The 20,528-nt window shown below is 42.2% G+C and overlaps 1 protein-coding gene across 1 annotated transcript in view; it reads right to left on the bottom strand.

The window, feature by feature from the left end:
• Window positions 1-1,867: 1,867 nt before the first annotated feature.
• Window positions 1,868-20,528, bottom strand: part of Scg3 (secretogranin III) — a 56,030-nt gene continuing 37,369 nt past the window's right edge. Inside the window, exons 11-12 of the mRNA XM_004662471.3 lie at window positions 8,339-8,419; window positions 1,868-2,194 (exon numbers count right to left, since the gene is read on the bottom strand). Of these exons, the coding sequence (XP_004662528.2) occupies window positions 2,076-2,194; window positions 8,339-8,419 (200 nt within the window). The 3' untranslated portion in view covers window positions 1,868-2,075. The remainder of the gene's footprint in view (window positions 2,195-8,338; window positions 8,420-20,528) is intronic.

Here is a 20,528-nt window from a genome sequence, read left to right as displayed (position 1 = left end):
CCCCCCCCCCAACACTTTCCCCTTTGAAATTCCATTATTTTTTTAAATTTTGTTATTTGAGAGAAAGTGAGAAAGAGGTAGAAAGAGAGAATGGGCACAGAATGGGCACACCAGGGACTTCAACTGCTGCAAATGAACTCCAGCTGCATGTGCCCCCTTGTGCATCTGGTTTACGTGGGTCCTGGAGAATCGAACCAGGATTCTTTGCCTTTGCAGGCAAATAAATGCCTTAACTGCTAAGCCATCTCTCCAGCCCATAATTTGTCTTTTTTTTTAATTATGTGTATGGGTTACAGCAATATACCACTAATAAATACACCATGGCATCAGCCACTAAAATCAAATTCCAGATGCTTCAAAACCTAGTGGGCATTTGAGACTTTACGCTTGCCTCACCTTTGTGCATCTGGCTTACGTTGGATCTGGAGAGTTGAACATGGGTCCTTAGGCTTTGCAGGCAAGTATCTTAACCACTAAGCCATCGCTCCAGTCTTTTTTTCTTTTGAGAGTACCTTGCTGGGTAGGTCACCCTGGCCTCAAACTTATGTTCCTTCTGCCTCTACATCCATGGACTAGTGTACTCTAGTGCCTACCTTGACATAGGGTCAGTGGAGGAGAGGACCTGGGCTCTGGCCCCAGAGTTACTTTCTTTTGGCCACATGAGCTTGTATATATGTAGATCTTGTGCCCTGGATCCCTTTGTGAAACAATACCCTCATTTGTAAAGTAGGACCAGACTGCTTCTTCTGTCTTGGTTAAAGGATAAGATGTTCTAGCCTGAACCAATGTTATGTGTACTTTCCTGGAGAGACTTAAGCAAATGCCTGTTCTGCCAGATGAGTCACCAGTGACAGATCAAAGTATGATTACACCAAAATCCAACTTGGTGAACCAATGAGTTTATTGGGCTTCCTTACAGAGCATGGGAGAGGTGTTACTTACAGGAGCATGTGTGACTCCATATAGTCATGTCACACTGATAAGTCTCACCCCAGCATGGATGACAACCTCCCATAGCTGTAGAGTCCAAGCCCCCTTCAGTTAACCTTCCGCATACTATCTACCCTAGCATTTCTAGAGTTCACAAGAGCACTTACATCAGTGGAAGAACTCCATAACATCTGGGAGGTAAGCACCAGAGTGAGTATCTGATACCTCGCATGAGGGTCTAGTGGTCCTTTCCACCCATCCTCCAAGGGAACTTTAACAGGCCCAATCATGAGGGCCTTGGTAAGTTCCCACCTATTTCTGATGAAGATGGCAATGGTATTATGCTCGGGGGCAGTCCATAACTACCACTCCACTGTCTAGGGTAGAAGCTGGGCCTAACCAAGTACCAGTTAGAAAGGACCATCAAAAAAAGTAAAAGGATTTCAAACTATGGAGGCTGTGAAGAAATGTAGATTTATTTCAACTCCCAACTGGGAATTGCTGGTGGAAATAGCATCACATAATGGACATATTCTTACAAGGTGCTTGGATGTCCAGCATGCCTTGGATACAGATGCCTTAATCCTCAGGGAGTGTGCATGCATGTGTGTGGTAAGGTTCAGTTTTTAATTTTTTTAAATTTATTTATTTATTCACCAGAGAAAGAGAGAGAGAGAGAGAGAAATGGGTGTGCTAGGGCCGCTAGACACTGTGAATGAGCTCTAAATGCATGTGCCACCATATGCATCTGGCTTACATGGGTTCTGGGGAGTCAAGCCTGGGATCCTTAGGCTTCCCAGCAAGTGCCTTAACTGCTAAGCAATCTCTTCAGCCCAGGTTCAGTTTTCTGTTCAGTCTGCTAGAGGTTTTTCCACAGCAACATATCTCTGATTGTAAAATATAAGTCTATGAGGAAATAAAGATTCTATATGCAAAATTTCAGCTTACATACAACTTTACTTCTCAGAAGGTTTTTATAGCAAGAAAGTTATATTTTGCCCACTTCTAAAAGGCTAACTACTATAAATTCATCACGTTCTAATAATAATCCTTGGGTGACAAACTTTAATCATTGAGTTAGAAGTATTTTGAGCTATCTGATGTTTTCTGGAAAAGCTGAAACACTCTTGCATCATCTGCCACTTTTACAGGCTACTGTAGATGCGCTTGATGGCATTGGCTTCTTCCTCATCAAGGATGCCTTTCTCTACGTAAGCATCAGCTTGCTGGTTGATGAAGTCCCTCATCTTTGAAAGGTCATAATCTGGAAAATATTAGAGTATTATGAGCAAAGATCAGGAAAAACCAATCCCGTTACAGTGATTACCACTAGAAACATTTTCTATAGTAATAGGATTACCAGCTCCGTCTTTCACACTGGAAGAGATTTAAATTCTGGATTTGGGAAGTACTTTGCTGTTTAAAATGTTTGGATGTGTCGTATTATCTAATCACTCCATCACAACCCTGTGGAGGGTACCACCCATCTGACCTAAGAGGAAACAGGCTTGTAAACCATGAATTTTCAATTTTTTTAAATAACCCTTAAAAATTTATTTTTCATTTTTATTTTTTACTTTGAGAGCAACAGACAGAAAGAGAAAGAGACAGAGAGAGAAAAAATAGGCACGCCAGGGCCTCCAGCCACTGCCAACGAATGCCAGACATATGTGCCCCCTTGTGCATCTGGCTAATGTGGGTCCTGGGGATTGAGCCTCAAACTGGAGTCCTTAGGCTTCATAGGCAAGTGCTTAACCACTAAGCCATCTCTCCAGCCCAGAATTTTCAAATTTTTATTGTTTATGCCAATCTCTAGGGACTATGGGAGAGTTGACAATACTTTCAGTAAGTTTTGGGTGGAGACTCAGGCTTGTAATTTAAATAAACTCCCAAGAGATGCTGATGCTGTTGGGCCAGGAACTATTCATCTGGCAACCAGATCCCAAACCATAGTTCTTTGTGCAATGTCACAAAATTATGGTTAGCAGCTTCCTGAACTTGTGAGCCAGGTCTGCTGTTGTTGGTGTGATAACACACTTTTTTTCCAAATTAATAATTGCTTTATCTTATCCTATATAGATGTATGCATGGAATAAAATGGCAAACCATTTTGTTTCCTTTGTCCTTACTGAAGGAAATGAAATTGAAGTAAACCAATAAACGACCCATCAAAAATAAAGAGATCATCAAGTAGAACTGTGGCATCTTTCTAAAGTTCTAAAACAAACAACAAACAAAAACTCTCCGCAGTTTTCCTTGGTTCTTTATTAGATTTGTTGTTTCTGAGATAGGATCTTACTCGGTAGCCCAGGCTGGCCTCAAATTTATGGTGACCAACATTTATACAATGGAGTTCTACTCAGCGGTAAAGAAAAATGAAGTTATGAAATTTGTAGAAAAATGGATGGACCTGGAAAGTATTATACTAAGTCAGGTAACCCGGGCCCAGAAAGCCAAGCGCCACATGTTCTCTCTCATATGTGGATCCTAGCTACAGATGACTGGGCTTCTGCGTGAGAATGAAAATACTTAGTAGCAGAGGCCAGTAAGTTAAAAAGGAGACATAAAGGGTAGAGAAAGGAAGGGAGGAGGATACTTAATAGGTTGATATTGTATATATGTAGTTACAATGATTGTAATGGGGAGGTAATATGATGGAGAATGGAATTTCAAATGGGAAAGTGTGGGGGTGGGGAGTGAGGGAATTACCATGGGAAAATGTTAATAAAAATTAAAAAAAAAAATTTATGGTGACCGTGCCTCAGCTTCCAGAGGGTTGGGATTACAAGAAGTCACCACAGCCTTAATCTTCAACCTGGTCACTTGAACACTGGTAATTCCCCGTGTGGAAAGGAAAATAAAGCATGGGAGACCTCTCTGTAAACTGGAGAGCTGAAACTGAAAGAGTTTATTTTATGTAGATCAAATGGGGCATTTGCTACAAGACAAGACCTGGCCATGGAGTTCAAAGACAGAAACTCTAGCACTGAGTGCTTTACAGGTATCTCATGTGCTCTTCCCTAAGCTTGATGAGGTAAGTAGCAATGAACCTATTTCAAGGATGAAGAAATGGAATGAAGGCTGGGGACATAGCTCAGATGGTAAAGTGATCGCCTTGCAAGCTTGAGGAATTGAGTTTGATTCCTCAGAACCCATGTAAAAATAGCTAAGTGGGCTGGAGAGATGGCTTGGCAGTTAAGGTGCTTGCCTGCAAAGCCAAAGGATCCCGGTTTGATTCTCCAGGACCCACGTAAGCCAGGTGTACAAGGTGGCGCATGCATCTGGAGTTTGTTTGTAGTGGCTGGAGGCCCTGGCATGCCCATTGTCTCCCTCTCTCTCTGCCTCTTTTTCTCTCTTAAATAAATAATTAAATATATTTAAAAAAAAAAAAAACAAAAAAAGCAAACAAACTTAAAAAAAAAATAGCTAAGTGGCCGGATGGGGTGGTGCACGCCTTTAATCCCAGCATTCAGGAGGCAGAGGTAAGAGTACTGCCATGAGTTCGAGGCCACTCTGAGACTACATAGTGAGTTCCGGGTCAGCCTGGGCTAGAGTAAGATCCTACCTCGAAAACAACAACAACAAACAAAAATAGCTAAGTAGAGCCAGGTGTGGTGGTGCACGCCTTTAATCCCAGCACTTGGGAGGCAGAGGGTAGGAGGATCGCTGTGAGTTCAAGGCCACTCTGAGACTACAGAGTTAATTCCAGGTCAGCCTGGACCAAAGTGAGACCCTACTCAAAAAAACAAAACAACAACAACAAAAAAATAGCTAAGTGTTACAGTGTATGTTTGTAATCCCAGCTCTGGGAAGGCGGAACAGGGAGATACCTCTGGGTCACTGACCAGATAGTCTGACTTACTTGGTGAACTCTAGGCCAATGGTATAGCTTATCTTATTTTTTTTTCTTTTTAAAAATATTTTATTTTTACTTATTTATTTGAGAAAGAGAAGAGAGAGAGAAGAGAGAGAGAGAGAGGCAGAGAGAGAGAATGGGCATGTCAGGGCCTCCAGTGCTTCAAACAAACTCCAGATGCATGCACCACCTTGTGCATTTGGTTTACATGGGTTCTGGGGAGTTTAACCTGGGTCCTTTGGCTTTGCAGATAAGTGCCTTAATTGCTAAGCCATTTCTCCAGCTCAATAGAGCTTATCTTAAAGGAGGTATATGGGGGCTGAAGAGATGGCTCAGCACTTAAGGCGCTTGCCTGCAAAGCCTAAGGACCTGGGTTTGATGCCCTAGTACCTACTTAAAGCCAGATGCACAAAGTACTGCACATATCTGGAGTTTATTTGCAGCGGCCAGAGGCCATGGTGTGCCTATTCTCTCTCTATCTGCCTTTCCCTTTCTCTGTCAAATAAATACATAAAACATTTTCTTTTATTTTTTGTTTTGTTGAGGTAGGGTCTTGCTCTAGCCCAGGTTGACCTGACCTGAAATTCACTACATAGTCTCAGGGTGGCCTCAATCTCACGATGATCCTTCTACCTCTGCCTCCTGAGTGTGGGATTAAAGGCGTATGCTACTACACCTGGCATAATAAAATATTTTTTAAAGGAGATAGATGGATTTGAGAATAATATATTCTGGCCTCCACATTCATACATACATGTGTATACACACACATATTAAAGAAAAATTAGAGCTGGGCATGGTGGCGCACGCCTTTAATCCCAGCACTCGGGAGGCAAAGGTGGGAGGATTGCCGTGAGTTCGAGGCCACCCTGAGACTTCATAGTGAATTCCAGGTCAGCCTGGGCTACAGTGAGCCCTACCTCGAAAACCAAAATAAAATGAAATAAAATAAAAAATAAATAAATAAATTAGGGAAATATTTTATACATAGTAGCTTCAAAAATGCTTAGTAATTGGGCTCAGGAGATGGTTTAGCAGTTAAAGGCACTTGTTTACAAAGCCTGACAGACTGGGTTTGATTCCCCACTACCCATGTAAAGATACACAATGTGGAACATGCATCTGGAACTTGTTTGTATGGGCAGGAGGCCCTGGTACCTCCAATCTCATATTCTCTCTCTCTCTCTGTCTAAAGCTAACCAAGGAAGTGAAAAAAATTAAAAATAGAAAAACCCTCCATACTCATGGATTGGCAGGACAAACATTGTAAAAATGGCTATATTACCAAAAGTAGCCTACCATTCTACAAATTCAGTGAAATACTCATCAAAATTCCAATGACATTCTTCACAGAACTATTAAAACAACCCTAAATTCATATGAAAACATAAAGACCCTGAATAGCCAAAGCTATCCTAAGCAGAAAGAACAAAGCTACCTTCAAATTATAATAGAGCCATAGTGACAGAGATGGCATACTGATACCAACACAGACATGCAGACCAGTGAAAATCCACACAACTACATCTAATTTTTTTTTTTTTTCAAGGTAGGGTCTCACTGTGGCCCAGGCTGACCTGGAATTCACTATGTGGACTTGGGCTGGCCTAGAACTCACAGCAATCCTCCTACCTCTGCCTTCTGAGTGCTGGGATTAAAGGGAAAGGAAGAAAGAAAGAAGCAAAGAAAGAGAGAGAGAAAGAGACAGCACTCCTTTTATCCCAACACTCAGGAGGCAGAGGATCACTGTGAGTTTGAGGCCACCCTGAGACTACATAGTGAATTCCAGGTCAGCCTGGACTAGAGTGAGACCCTACCTTGAAAAGCAAAAACAAACAAACAAGCAAAAAACAAGAAAGAGAGAGAGGAAGGAAGGAAGGAAGAATATGGGCTAATGAACTGAATAGGCAGTTCTCAAAATAAGAAACACAAATGGACAACAAGCCTTAAGAAGTGTCCAACATTCTTAGCCTCTAGGGAAATGCAAATTAAAACTACTCTGAAAAACATTTCATCAGGAAAACAAACAAAAAATGCCCAGTGAAGACAAGGAAAAAGAGGAATTCAGATTCAGGTGGGAATATAAACTAGTGCAGCCACTACAGAAATTAGTGTGGCAGTTTCTTAAAATACTAAAAATAAAATGACCATATGACCCAGCTATATTGCTCCTGGATACCCAAAGGTCTCTACGTCAGCATATCACCGAGACACACGCACCTCTATGTTCACTGATACACTATTCACAACAGCTAGGAAATGCAAACAACCCAGATGTCCATCAATAGATGAATGGATCACAATGGAATTTTATTCATCCATAATGAAAACTGAAATCATGAAAATTATAGAAAAATGAATGAAACTGGAAGTATTTATATTAAGTAAAATAAGCCAGATTCAGAAAGACAAATACCACGATTTCTCTCATATACAGATCCTTAATTTTAATTGCTATATAAGTGCAAATATATCTATTGTATGTTGGCATAGGTCATGAAACTAGAACAGAGACTGTGAAAGGAGTACTTTTAAGTGGGATAAAGAGGGTATGTGATATAAAAGCAGAAGGGAGCAAGTATTGTAAAAATTCCATGATGAAATCCACAACCTTGTAGGCAAACTGTATTAGTCACTCTGTTATTGCTGGGACAAGATATCTGACATAGCAACTCAAGGAGGAAGAGTTTAATTCAGTTCATGAGTACAGTCCATTATAGTGTGGAAGGCATAGGGCCAGGAGCTTAAAGCAAATGGTCGCAGTAGTCCACAGTGAGGAAGCAGAGAGCAATGAATGTTGCTACTGAGCTCAATTTATCCTTTTTCTTCAGTCCAGAACCCCAGCCCATGGAATGGTGCCACCTATAGTTAAGGTGGGTCCTCCTACCTCATCAAAATAATCCCGCACAGATATTCCTAGAGATTTGTTTCCATTGTAACTCTAAATTCTGTCAAACTGACAACCAGAGATTGACCATCCCACTAACAAAGAGGCCAGGGTGGTGACGCACACCTATAACTTGGGAGACAGCAGTAGCCAGATAACTATGAGTTCAAGGCCAGCCTGGGGCTATATCATGAATGCCAGGTCAGTCTGGACCAGAGTGAGACACTTCCTTGAAAACAAACAAACAAAAAACCACAACAATCACTTTCAAGCCGGTAGTGGTGGCACACTCATGCCTTTGATGCCAGCACTTGGGAGGCAGAGAGAGGAGGATCTCCAAGAGTTCAAGATCAACTTGACACTACAGAGTGAGTTCCATGTCAGCCTGGGCTACAGTGAGACCCTACCTCACAAATAATATCAGCAACAACAATAAAAACGGAGAGAAAAGGAGAGAGAGGAAGAAGAAAAGAAAGGCAGAGAAAGGAGGGAAGGAGGGAGGCAGGGAGGAAAGGAGCTTCTATTCCTCTCAGTATCTGAGATGCCAATGGAGTCTTTCTGTGTCTGAGAGGAGACTTCAGTGCAGCTTGATCATGAGAAAGGTTACACAAGAGCCCCTGTAAAATGGGTAGAGTTTGCAAGGTATGATCACATGAAGTTCTTACCTTCTTTATTTCCTTTTTTGTCATGTTTCTTCAACCATTCAATATTTTTTCGAATGGCTTCCAAATAGGCTTCTGTTTTTCCTGAAAAGGCAAGAGAGTAATTTCAAACACTCATAAAATATCATTGTATTTCTTTTTTGTTTGTTTGTTTGTTTTTTTGTTTATCTGAGATAAGGTCTCACTCTAGCACAACTGACCTGGAATTCACTATGTAGACTCAGGATGTCCTCCAACTCATGGTGATCCTCCTGCCTCTGTCTCCCTAGTGTTGGGATTAAAAGCATGTGCCACCATGCCCAGCTCTTTCTTTTTATTTTTAGTGTTTTATTTATTTATTTTTAAAAATTTATTTATAAAAGAGGCAGATAGAGAGAATGGACATACTCCATGGCCTCTAGCCACTGCAAAACTCCAGACACATGCCACCTTGAGCATCTGACTTTGGGTGGGTACCAGGGAATTGAACTTGGGTCCTTAGACTTTGCAGGCAAGTGCCTTAACTGTTGAACCATCTCTCTAGCTTTTTAGTTTTTTTTTTTTTTAAGTTTTTTTGTTTGTTTGTTATTTGAGGTAGGGGCTTGCTCTAGCCCAGGCTGACCTGGAATTCACTATGTAGTCCCAGGCTGGCCTCAAATTCACAGTGATCCTCCTATCTCAGCCTCAGTGCTGGGGTTAAAGATATGTGCCACCACACCCGCTCTCTTTTCATTCTTCCTTTTTTTTTCAAGGCAGAGTCTCGCTCTAGCCCAGGCTGACCTGAAATTCACTATGTAGTCTCAGGGTGGCCTTGAACTCACAGTGATCCTCCTACCTCTGCCTCCCAAATGCCAGGATTAAAAGCATGTGCTACCATTGCCTGGTCCAAACTTGTTTTTGTTTTTTGGAAATGGAGTCTCACTCTAGTTCTATCCTCCTACCTCTGCCTCCTGAGTAGAGTATTGCAATCAACGGTGTGTGCTATCACGTCTGGCCATAGTATTTCTTGTTAAAGCCCACAGTGATGTTCAACACCATAAAAACCAAACTTATGGAGCAATCTGATGTTCAGAGGCTAAGTACCTTGGTTAAAGCCAGGAAGTAACAGAACTGGGACTTGGACCATGGTCTGCTTAGTTTCTTGTGCCTGCATCATCTGAAACATTAGACAGACCCCATCTCCACAAGCTGACCTTGATGTGCCTGTGCTCTACTGTCTCCTGATGCTCAGAGTGTGCGCTTCTCTCTTTTTTTTTAAGTTTATTTTATTTATTTGAGAGCAACAGACACAAAGAGAAAAGGCAGAGAGAGAGAAAGAAAGGGTTTACAGGGCCTTCAGCCACTGCAAACGAACTCCACATACATGCACCACCTTGTGCATCTGGGTTACGTGGGTACCAGGGAGTCGAGCCTTCAACTGGGGTCCTGAGGCTTCACAGGCAAGCACTTAACCACTAAGCCATCTCTCCAGCCCTCTTTCTCTTTTTCATCTAACGAAAGAGACCTTCAAATCCAGGCTCCCTGAAGAAGCAATGGCTGCCTAAGTGTGATGTGATAATCATGTCATTCTGAAATTGTTTTCAGCCCTGTTCCTCTATAGACTGTTCAGACCTTGGGTTAAGCTTGCTAGGCTAGGGGTTGACTATGAACCACAAGCTTAGCTTTCTAATCCAGAATGCATTCTCTCATCTATTCCTCACTACAACTTTCTGAAGTAGTCCTCTTATCATATCTTATGTTACAGATGAAGAAAGTGAGGTACAGGAGATTAAAGTAACATGCTGTAGATGAAATGGCTAACACAGAGTGACACCAGGATTGAGTTTGAGAAAATCTGGCTGGAGTAATATTCCCTTATGAGGTGCCAGTGTTCAAGTTTTCACCACTGTATTTACCTAAAATGACCTCCTGAGCATTTTGGACTGAAGTCCATGCAGGCCTTACTATTACTATTCCATGTTTTCTGTTTCCCAAAGAAGTGCTGGGAACCATCTATGTAAAAAGTATAGAAGACAACAACAGATTTGCTACAATTTTCAGACCTTATTCATTCTGTTCACCTGTATGGAAGCAGTTTAATCTATAAAGTATAATCTATAAAGAGACTGCCATTGTCTGTTACCCAATGCTGAGATGGTCAACTGGATATATATATGTCTATTTATTTTGACACAGGGTCTCTCTCTGTAGGCTTGGCCTAGAATTTGTTAGATAGGCCAGGCTGGTCTAAAACTTGATGTAATTCTATTGCTTCTTCCTCCTAAATGCTACATTAAGATGTGTGCCACCATGCCCAGAGCAACTATGCTTAGTGAGCCAACAAACTCAACTCTGGCTTAAATAAAATAAATAATGATTTCTGGGGCTGGGGTGATGGCTCAGCAGTTAAAGAAGTTTGCACAGTCTGACGTCCCCGGATTTGCTCCCCAGGACTCATGTAAAGCCAGATGCGCAAATGGCACACGTGTCTAGAGTTCATTCACAGTGGCAGGAGGCCCTGCTGTGCCCACACCCACTCTCTCTCTCTCCTTCTTTGTCCGTCTCTCTTAAATAAATAAAATAAAACAAATAGTAATGATTTCTTTTTAAAATATTTTACATTTATTTATTTATTTGACAGAGAAAGAGAGAGAGGATGGGCATACCAGGGCTTCTAGCCACTGCAAACTCCAGACGTGTGTGATCCCTTGTGCATCTGGCTAATGTGGGTCCTGGGAAATAGAACCTGGGTCCCTTGGCTTTGCAGGCAAATGCCTTAACTGCTAAGCCATCCCTCCAGCCCAATAATAATGACTTCTACTTAAAAACAATTCAGTTTGATGAGACATTTTGAACAGGAAAAGAAATCTTAGTGTAATGTACACTGTTTATAAAGAATTCAGCTTAATTTGTATTTATTTATATATTAGAGAGAGAGAAAGAGAGAGAGAGAGGGAGGGAGAGGCAGATAGAGAATTATTGCACTAGGGTCTCTAGCCACTATAAATGAACTCCAGATGCATGTACCCTCTTGTGCATCTGGCTTACATGGGTACATGAGGAATTGAACCTGGGTCCTTTGGCTTCATAGGCAAGTGCCTTAACTGCTAATCCGTCTCTCCAGCCCCATTTTTTTTTTAAAGTTTTACTTTATTTATGAGAGAGCAAGAGAGAAAGAAAGAATGGGTACAGCAGGGCATTCAGCCACTGCTAACGAACTCCAGAAGCATGTGCCACCTTGTGCATCTGGCTTATGTGGGTCCTGGGGAATTGAACCTAGGTCCTTTGGCTTTGCAGGCGGGCACTATATCTGCTAAATCATCCCTCCAGCCCCAGCCCCAACTTTTTTTTAAAAATTATTTATTTATTTATTTATTTGAGAGTGACAGACACAGAGAGAAAGACAGATAGAGGGAGAGAGAGGGAATGGGCGCGCCAGGGCTTCCAGCCTCTGCAAACGAACTCCAGATGCGTGTGCCCCCTTATGCATCTGGCTAACGTGGGACCTGGGGAACCAAGCCTCGAACCGGGGTCCTTAGGCTTCATAGGCAAGCGCTTAACTGCTAAGCCATCTCTCCAGCCCCCAGCCCCAATTTTTTAAATTTAATTTTCAATTTAAATCAAATTAGTAATTCCTATAAGACTTGCTTTAATGAATAAACAACTGATTTGTTATTAGCACACAGTAATTAGCATTTTTGAAGCTTTTATGTCTGAAAATACTCTTGTTTAAATTATTTTAAGCATTATTTCAAAATCTAATTTTTACATTATATGTTAGATTATATGTGGAAAATCTAAAGATGGGAAAACCACTGCTTAGCCTGTTTACATTCTACAATAGAAATTCTGAATTAGGAAGGTTAAAAATATTTTGAGCTGGGCATGGTGGTGCACGTCTTTAATCCCAGAGGTAGGAGGATGGCTGTGAGTTTGAGGCCACCCTGAGATTACATGGTGAATTCCAGGTCAGTCTGAACTGGAGTGAGACCCTACCTTGAAAAACTAAAAAAAAAAAATTTTTTTGAGGTATTTGCATAGTATAATAGATGTTCTTTACCTTCATGTTTCCTTCTTTTCCCATTGCTAAAAGAGTTGCTGTGATAATTAATCTTTTTCTTTTTTGGTTTTCAAGGTAGGGTTTCACTGTAGCCCAAGCTGACCTGGAATTTACTATTTAGTCTCAGGATGGCCCCAAACTCACAGTGATCTCCTACTTCTGCCTTCCAAGTGCTGTGATTAAAGGCATGCGTCACCACTCTTGGCTGATTATTAATGTTAATGGTCAACTTTATGGGATTTAGAATTACTATGGAAACAAATCTCTGGGCATGCAGGTTAGTTTCTAGACTGGGTTAATTAAAATAGGAAGAATTACCCTAACTATGGGATTTAGAATTACTATGGAAACAAATCTCTGGGCATGCAGGTTAGTTTCTAGACTGGGTTAGTTAAAGTAGGAAGAGTTACCCTAACTATGGGATTTAGAATTACTATGGAAACAAATCTCTGGGCATGCAGGTTAGTTTCTAGACTGGGTTAGTTAAAATAGGAAGATTTACCCTAACTATATGGGATTTAGAATTACTATGGAAACAAATCTCTGGGCATGCAGGTTAGTTTCTAGACTGGGTTAGTTAAAATAGGAAAAGTTACCCTAACTGTGGGCAGCACCATCCCAGAGGCTAAGGTCCCAGACTGTACAGAAAGTAAGAGCTGGGCATGGTGGCGCACGCCTTTAATCCCAGCACTTGGGAGGCAGAGGTAGGAGGATTGCCGTGAGCTCAAGGCCACCCTGAGACTCCATAGTGAATTCCAGGTCAGCTTGGGCTACAGTGAGACCCCCACCTCAAAAAACAAACAAACAAACAAAATAAAAAAATAAGGAGAGAGCTGGGGCTGGAGAGATGGCTTAACAGTTAAGGCACTTGTCTGCAAAGCCAAAGGACCCAGGTTCAGTTCTCCAGTACCCATATAAGACAGATGCATGAGGTAGTGCATGTATCTGGGGTTTGTTTGCAGTAACCCTCTCTCAATAAGTCAATAATAATTTTTTTTTTTTTTAAGGAGAAGAATCAGGGGTGGTGGCGCATGCCTTTAATCCTAGAGCTTGGGAGACAAAGGTAGAAGGATTGCCATGAGTTCAAGGCCACCCTGAGACTACATAGAGAATTCCAGGTCAGCCTGGGCTAGAGTGAGACCCAACCTCGAAAAACAAAAGGGGAAGGAGAGAGCTAACTGAACACTAGCATGTATGTGGCCAGCTGCCTCACATCTTTACCTCCATGATAGACTGTACTCTTAAACTGTGAGCTAAATTGAATCCTTCCTTCTTTAAGTTGCCTTTTTTTTTTTTTATTTTTTTTATTACAACAGCAAGTTAAGTAACTAATACAAAGCCCTCGGGTGATTGTCAGGTGATTGGTGGGAGAGCTGTACTTCAGCCCTTGCTCCTTGGGCATGGCTCTACAAGTTCCCTCTGCACTACTAAGCCCTTGCTGCCTACAGCTGAAGCCTGCTCAGGTCGGGGACTATGGCACTTTGAATGAAATGTCCCCGTAGGCTCGTATTGTTTGGAATGCTTGGTCCCCAGCCAGTGGCAATTTGTAAGATGGAGACTTGTTGGAGGAAGTGTGTTGCTGGGGCAGGCTTGGGGGTGTTACAGCCCAGCTTCTCCCATGCAGAGCTCAGTTCATACTCTGGTGAGTCTCTCTGGCAAGATGTGATGTACAACACCTGCTCTACTAACTTTTCCCTACCATACTGAGACATGCCCTCCAGACTATAAACTAAAACAAGCCCATTCCTTCTATTAGCTGTTTTGGTTGAGTGTTTTGTCCCAATACCAAAAAAGTAACTATAATAGGAACCAAGCCTCAGTATTTAAAAGTCCTATAGCCAGGTGTGGTGGGACACAGCTTTAATCCCAGAACTTGGGAGGCTGAGGTAGGAGGATTGCTCTAAGTTTGAGGCCACCTTGAGACTACAGAGTGAATTCTAGGTCAGCCTGGGCTAGAGTAAGACCCTACCTCAAAAGAAATAATAACAACAAAAAGCAAAAATAAATAAATTAATTAATAATCCTGGGGCGATTCCTATGTTGTGACCTCTACCCATTTCCTGGACCACTGGTAAAAACAAGAATGAAATCAAGTTTACTCTGTTCTTGGAGAGAAGCAGCTGGTTTCTGTTTACATTTTCTCTGTAAAGTAAATCTTAAAATTTTTTTTAAAGTTTTATTTATTTATTTGAGAGAATTGGGGGTGGGAGAGGCAGACAGACAGAGAGAATGGGTGTGCCAGGGCCTCCAGCCACTGCAAACAAACTTGACACATGTACCACCATGTGCATCTGGCTTACGTGGGTCCTGGGGAATCGAACCTGGGTCCTTTGGCTTTGCAGACATACTCCTTAACCACTAAGCCATCCCTCCAGCCCCCTTTTTTTAAAGACTGTGGGTGAAACCTGAAGATGGTAACTTTTTTGTTGTTGTAAATCTTTTATACAGAGTACACTGAAAACCCATGAAAGACCACTTTAGAAAGTTGGACTTTTTTTTTTCCAACTTATTTCAGCTTTCCTTGGGAAAAAAAAAGCTCATGGCTGAGGTAATATGGCACAAGTCCTAAAACACACGCTGAAGCAGATGGGCGAGGGTCAGAGTTAGATGTAGCCCCTTTTCTGGCTGATCTGGTTTTTAACACTGTAAGAGAAAAGTCTTTTCTGATACATGAGTTTACCTGGACTCTGATATGCTACCCAGAAAATATCCTGCCCTACAAAAAAATAAGTGTAGAAATCTACAGAGTTAATGTACTGAATACAGCAGGTAATAAAGATAAGAGTTTTAAGCCAGGCATGGAGGTGCACGCCTTTAATCCCAGCACTCGGAGGCAGAGGTAGGAGGACTGCCATGATTTCAAGGCCACCCTGAGACTCCATAGTGGATTCCAGGTCAGCATGGGCTATAGTGAGACCCTACCTTGAAATACCAAAAAAAAATAAATAAATAAAAATCAGAGTTTAAGATGTCTATTTAAAAAATGAGTGTTGCCGGGTGTGGTGGCGCACGCCTTTAATCCCAGCACTCGGGAGGCAGAGGTAGGAGGATTGCCATGAGTTCAAGGCCACCCTGAGATGACAGAGTTAATTCCAGGTCAGCCTGGACCAGAGTGAGACCCTACCTCGAAAAACCAAAAAAAAAAAAAAAATAAATAAATAAAAATAAATAAAATAAAATAAAATAAATAAAAAATGAGTGTTTATATCTTTGAAGCTGAGATAGAAGAATTGCTATATGTTCGAGGCCAGCCTGGGGCTACGGAGTGAGTTCTATCTAGATCAGACTGGGTCAGAGACCCTGCCTTAAAAAACTTGACATAGCCTGCCGTGGTGGCGCACCCCTTTAATCCCAGCACTTGGGAGGCAGAGGTAGAAGGACCGCAGAGAGTTCGAGGCCACCCGGAGACTACATAGTGAATTCCAGGTCAGCCTGAGCTAGAGTAAGAAACAAAAAAAACTTTACATAATGTTTCAAACTAAATATAGATTATAGGATTATAATTTTGAATTGTATGTATCAAAACAACTAACACTAACATAAATGCTAACATGGGAGCTGGGCATGGTGGTGCACACCATTAATTCCAGCCCTTGGGAGGATTGCAGTGAGTTCGAGGCCACCCTGAGACTACATAGTTAATTCCAGGTCATCCTGGACCAGAATGAGACCCTACCTCAAAAAACAAACAAAACAAAACAAACAAACAAAAAGCCAACATGGGCCACAAAACCATTTTTTAAAAGAATTTCTCTATAATGCATAAAGTCTTGGGTTTGATCCCCAGCACTGCATAAATCAGGCATGGTGGTACATGCCTGTAATGCCAGCACATAAGAGGTAGATGCAGGAGGATCCAAAGTTCAAGGCCATCTCTCAGCTACATATAGCTCAAGGCTAGCCTGGGCTACTTGAAATCCTATCTCAAGAAGGAGGAGGGGCTAGGGAGATAGCTCAACCATTAGAGGAGATTGTTTGCAAAGCCGGACAGCCTGGGTTCCATTCCCCAATACCCACATAAAGCCAGATGCAAAAAATGGTATGTGCATCTAGAGTTCATTTGCAGTGGCAAAGTGGCTCTGGTCACTCTTTCGCTATCTTCCTTTCTCTGTGTTTCTGCTCTTAAATAAATGAGTAAATAGGGCTGGAGAGATGGCTTAGCGGTTAAGCGCTTGCCTGTGAAGCCTAAGGACTCCGGTTCGAGGCTCGGTTCCCCAGGTCCCACGTTAGCCAGATGCACAAGGGGGCGCACGCGTCTGGAGTTTGTTTGCAGAGGCTGGAAGCCCTGGCGCGCCCATTCTCTCTCTCTCTCCCTCTATCTGTCTTTCTCTCTGTGTCTGTCACTCTCTAACAAATAAATAAAAATTTAAAAAAAAATAAATGAGTAAATAAATAAATAGATTGTTTTTTTTTTAAACGAGGTAGGGTCCCAGTGTAGCCCAGGCTGACCTGGAATTCACTGTGGAGTCTCAGGGTGGCCTCGAACTCATGGCGATCCTCCTACCTCTGCCTCCCGAGTGCTGGGATTAAAGGCCACCACGCCTGGCCCTAAATAGATTAAATAATAATAATAATAAAAGGAGGAGGAAGAAAAGGGTAAGGAAGAAGAAGGAGGGGTGGGGGAAGAAGTAGAATTTGTAGTGTTATTGTTTATGTCCACAAGATGCACTAAGAAGTACTGGAGCTGGGTGTGGCGGCACATGTTTTTAATCTCAGCACTCAGAAGGCTGAGGTAGAACAATTTCTGTGAGTTCCAGATCAGGTCTAAGGCTATGCCACCTTGAACGTTCCCAATCTTGTCTCCCCCTGATCAGCCTGAGCTAGAGTGAGACTTTGCCTAGAAAAACCAACCAACCAACCAGCCAACCAAGTCAACAAAAAAGAACTAGAAAGAAACTGTATTGAATGTCAGGGTCATGGATTCAAGGCCCATGTCTACCACTGTCTGGCTGTGAGATGTTAAGCAACTCATGTTATTTCTTGGATGCTGCTTTAATGATTTGTGAATTAAGGGATAAATTCTACAAAGGTAATGTGTGGATTTACCTAAGGGAAGGCACTTCCTTTGCTCTCCCTGAAACCTGGTTGGATATACAGGCCTCCATGAATGTGTGAAGCTTCTGCAGGCTATCTCAGGGGAAAAGACAACTCACTATTTTTTGAGCATTTCTTTCTGTGTGTGTGGTTATATATTTGTATGTATTTATGTATGTGCCCACGTATGTACATGTGTGTGGAGGCCAGAGGTCTATGTCTTACTCAGTTGCTCTCTACCTTCTATCTCAAGGCAGCTCTATTACTGAACCTGGCTAGATCAGCTAGCTGGTGAGCCCCAGGGATCTTCCTGCCACGTCTCCCCAGTGCTGGGGTTACAGGTGTACACCACTGTGCTTGCCTTTCACGTGGGCTCTGGGGTCTGTACTTGGGTCATCATGCTTGTGCAGCAAGCACTTCTTCCGCTGAGCCATCTTCCCAGGCTCATTTTTGTATGTTTCTAAAAGAATGCCCTGGAACTTGTGTGAAGGCTTTAACAAATTAGTCAAGTTATTATAAATTTTTCAATTAAAGAGGCCAACTTTTCTGGCTTCTATAAAAATGACATGGGGCCAGGCGTGGTGGCACACTCCTTTAATTCCAACACTCAGTAGGCAGAGGTAGGAGGATTGCTGTGAATTAGAAGGCAGCCTGAAACTACATAGTGAATTCCAGGTTAGCCAGAGGGAGAGTGAGACCCTTATCTCAAGAAACAAAACAAGAAGCCAGGTGTGGTGGCATACACTTTTAATCCCAGAACACACGAGGCTGATGTAGGAGGATCATGTGAGTTTGAGACTACCCTGAGACTACATAGTGAATTCTAGGTCAGCCTGAGCTAGAGTGAAACCCTACCTCAAAAAACAAACAAACAAACAAAAAAAACCAACAAAAAAAAGACATGGGAATGGAAGTAAGTTTAGGTGAAAGTTATTGTAGAGGTCATCTTTTTCAACTTAATTTCAACATCTAGTCATCAACTTGACAAATGAGGGCGCTGGAATGTGTTTATGGACATTATGAGCTCATCTTATCTTGGAAGGCTTTTTTCAAAAGGGGATTCAGTGACTCACACACGAAAAGTGAATGAGTAACCATCCAACTGGCAATAGAGACACACGTAGATAATGGAATGAAGTTCCAAAGAAGGTTCCTTTGGTCTCCAGAGAGTAAGTCACTCAAAAAAATTAAGCAATGGGCTGGAGAGATGGCTTAGCGGTTAAGCGCTTGCCTGTGAAGCCTACGGACCCCGGTTCGAGGCTCGGTTCCCCAGGTTCCACGTTAGCCAGATGCACGAGGGGGCGCACGCGTCTGGAGTTTGTTTGCAGAGGCTGGAAGCCCTGGCGTGCCCATTCTCTCTCTCCCCCTCTATCTGTCTTTCTCTCTGTGTCTGTCGCTCTCAAATAAATAAAAAAAATTTTTTAAAATGTTTAAAAAAATAAAAAAAAATTAAGCAAGTATCTGGATATTGTTGAATGAAAATAAATGTTTCTTTATTAGCATACTCCTAAATTGAGAAATATCTATTTGAATAATTATACCAATTAAAATCAACATTTGAAAATAACCTTCGTCTGTGTTGGATGTGGGCTCTTCTGTATCCGCAGCACTTGGGAGCTGGAGGTGGGAGGATCAGGATTTCAAGACCAGCCTGATCAACATGAGACCCTCAAAACAAAAAAACCTAACTAACTTAATAAATAAATAACTCATATATAAAAGCATAGATCAATGGGGCTGGAGAGGTGGCTTAGTGGTTAAGGCACTTGCCTGCAAAGCCAAAGGCCTCAGTTTGATTCCCCAGGACCCATGTAAGACAGATGCACAAAGTGGTGCATGCATCTGGAGTTTGTCTGCAGTGGCTGTAGGGCTGGATAGATGACTCAGAAGTTAAGGCACTTGTCTGGAAAGCCTGACGACCCCAGTACCCATGTAAACCTAGATGCACAAAGGGGTGCATGCATCTGGAGTTCGTTTGCAGCAGCTGGAGACCCTGGTGTGCCAATTCTCTCTGTCTGCCTTTTTTTTTTTCTATCTCTCTCTGCTTGCAAATAAATAACTAAAAATAAGGCTGGAGAGATGGCTCAGCAGTTAAGGCACTTTCCTGCAAAGCCCAAAGACCCTGATTTCATTCCCCAGCGCCCACATAAAGCCACATGCACAGTGGCGCCTGTGTCTGGTTTTTATAGCAGCTATAGGTCGTGGTGCAACCATTCTCTCCCTCTCTCTGTGTCTCTCTAGCACTCTGCTTGCAAAGAAATAAATAAAAATATTAAAAAATGAATAAAAATAAAAATGTTTTTTAAAAAGAAATATTGGGGCTGGAGAAATGGAATACCTGTTAAGTGCTTGCCTGTGAAGCCTAAGGAACCTGGTTCAAGGCTCAATTCCCCAGTGCTCACATAAGCCAGATGCACAAGGTGGCACATGCATCTGGAGTTTGTTTGCAGTGCCTGAAAGTCCTGGTGCACCCATTCTCTCTCTCTCGCTCGCTCACTCTCAAATAAATAAATAAAAATAAACAAAATAATTCAAAAAAGAAATATTGGCTGTTGTTGGACTGGGGAGATAGTTCTGTTCTTCAAGTGCGTGCTGCAAAGCCTGTAGGCCTGGACCCATGCAAAGTCAGATGCACAAAGTGGTGCATGCATCTGGAGTTCATTTGCAGTAGCAAGAGGCCCTAGCACACCCATATTCCTTCTCTATCTTCCTCCCTCCCCCTTGCAAATCAAGCAATCAATAAAATACTTTAAACAAAGAAATGCTGGCTATTGTTACACGAGATCGTCACCTAACACCCAAAGCAGACTCCCTGCAAATTTGCCCACCAGTGTGTTCTGCTTACAATTACTTCCCTAAGTGGTTACCTGGGCAATCACCTTGTCTTTTTCTCTATTCTGTTATGCCCTCCAGCTGTATCTCATGAAGATAGCTTGTTTTTCATAGGCCTAGCTTATTAATAAGTGGGATGTGTATGCATGTACATGTCCTCGAGCTCAAGGCCATTCTCCTGCCTCTGCCGTTGCTTCCCTCCTGAGTGCTGGGATTAAAGGCTGTGCTACCATGCCCAGCTGCACACACTTAACTCTCACACCCAAGAGGCTGAGGCAGGAAGATTGCTGCAAATTTGATTTGGGCTGG

Source organism: Jaculus jaculus, chromosome 10 (genome assembly GCF_020740685.1).
Source record: "Jaculus jaculus isolate mJacJac1 chromosome 10, mJacJac1.mat.Y.cur, whole genome shotgun sequence".
Lineage (NCBI taxonomy): Eukaryota > Metazoa > Chordata > Mammalia > Rodentia > Dipodidae > Jaculus > Jaculus jaculus.
Note: the sequence above shows the minus strand (reverse complement) of the source record. Positions and strands in the feature narration are given on the sequence as shown.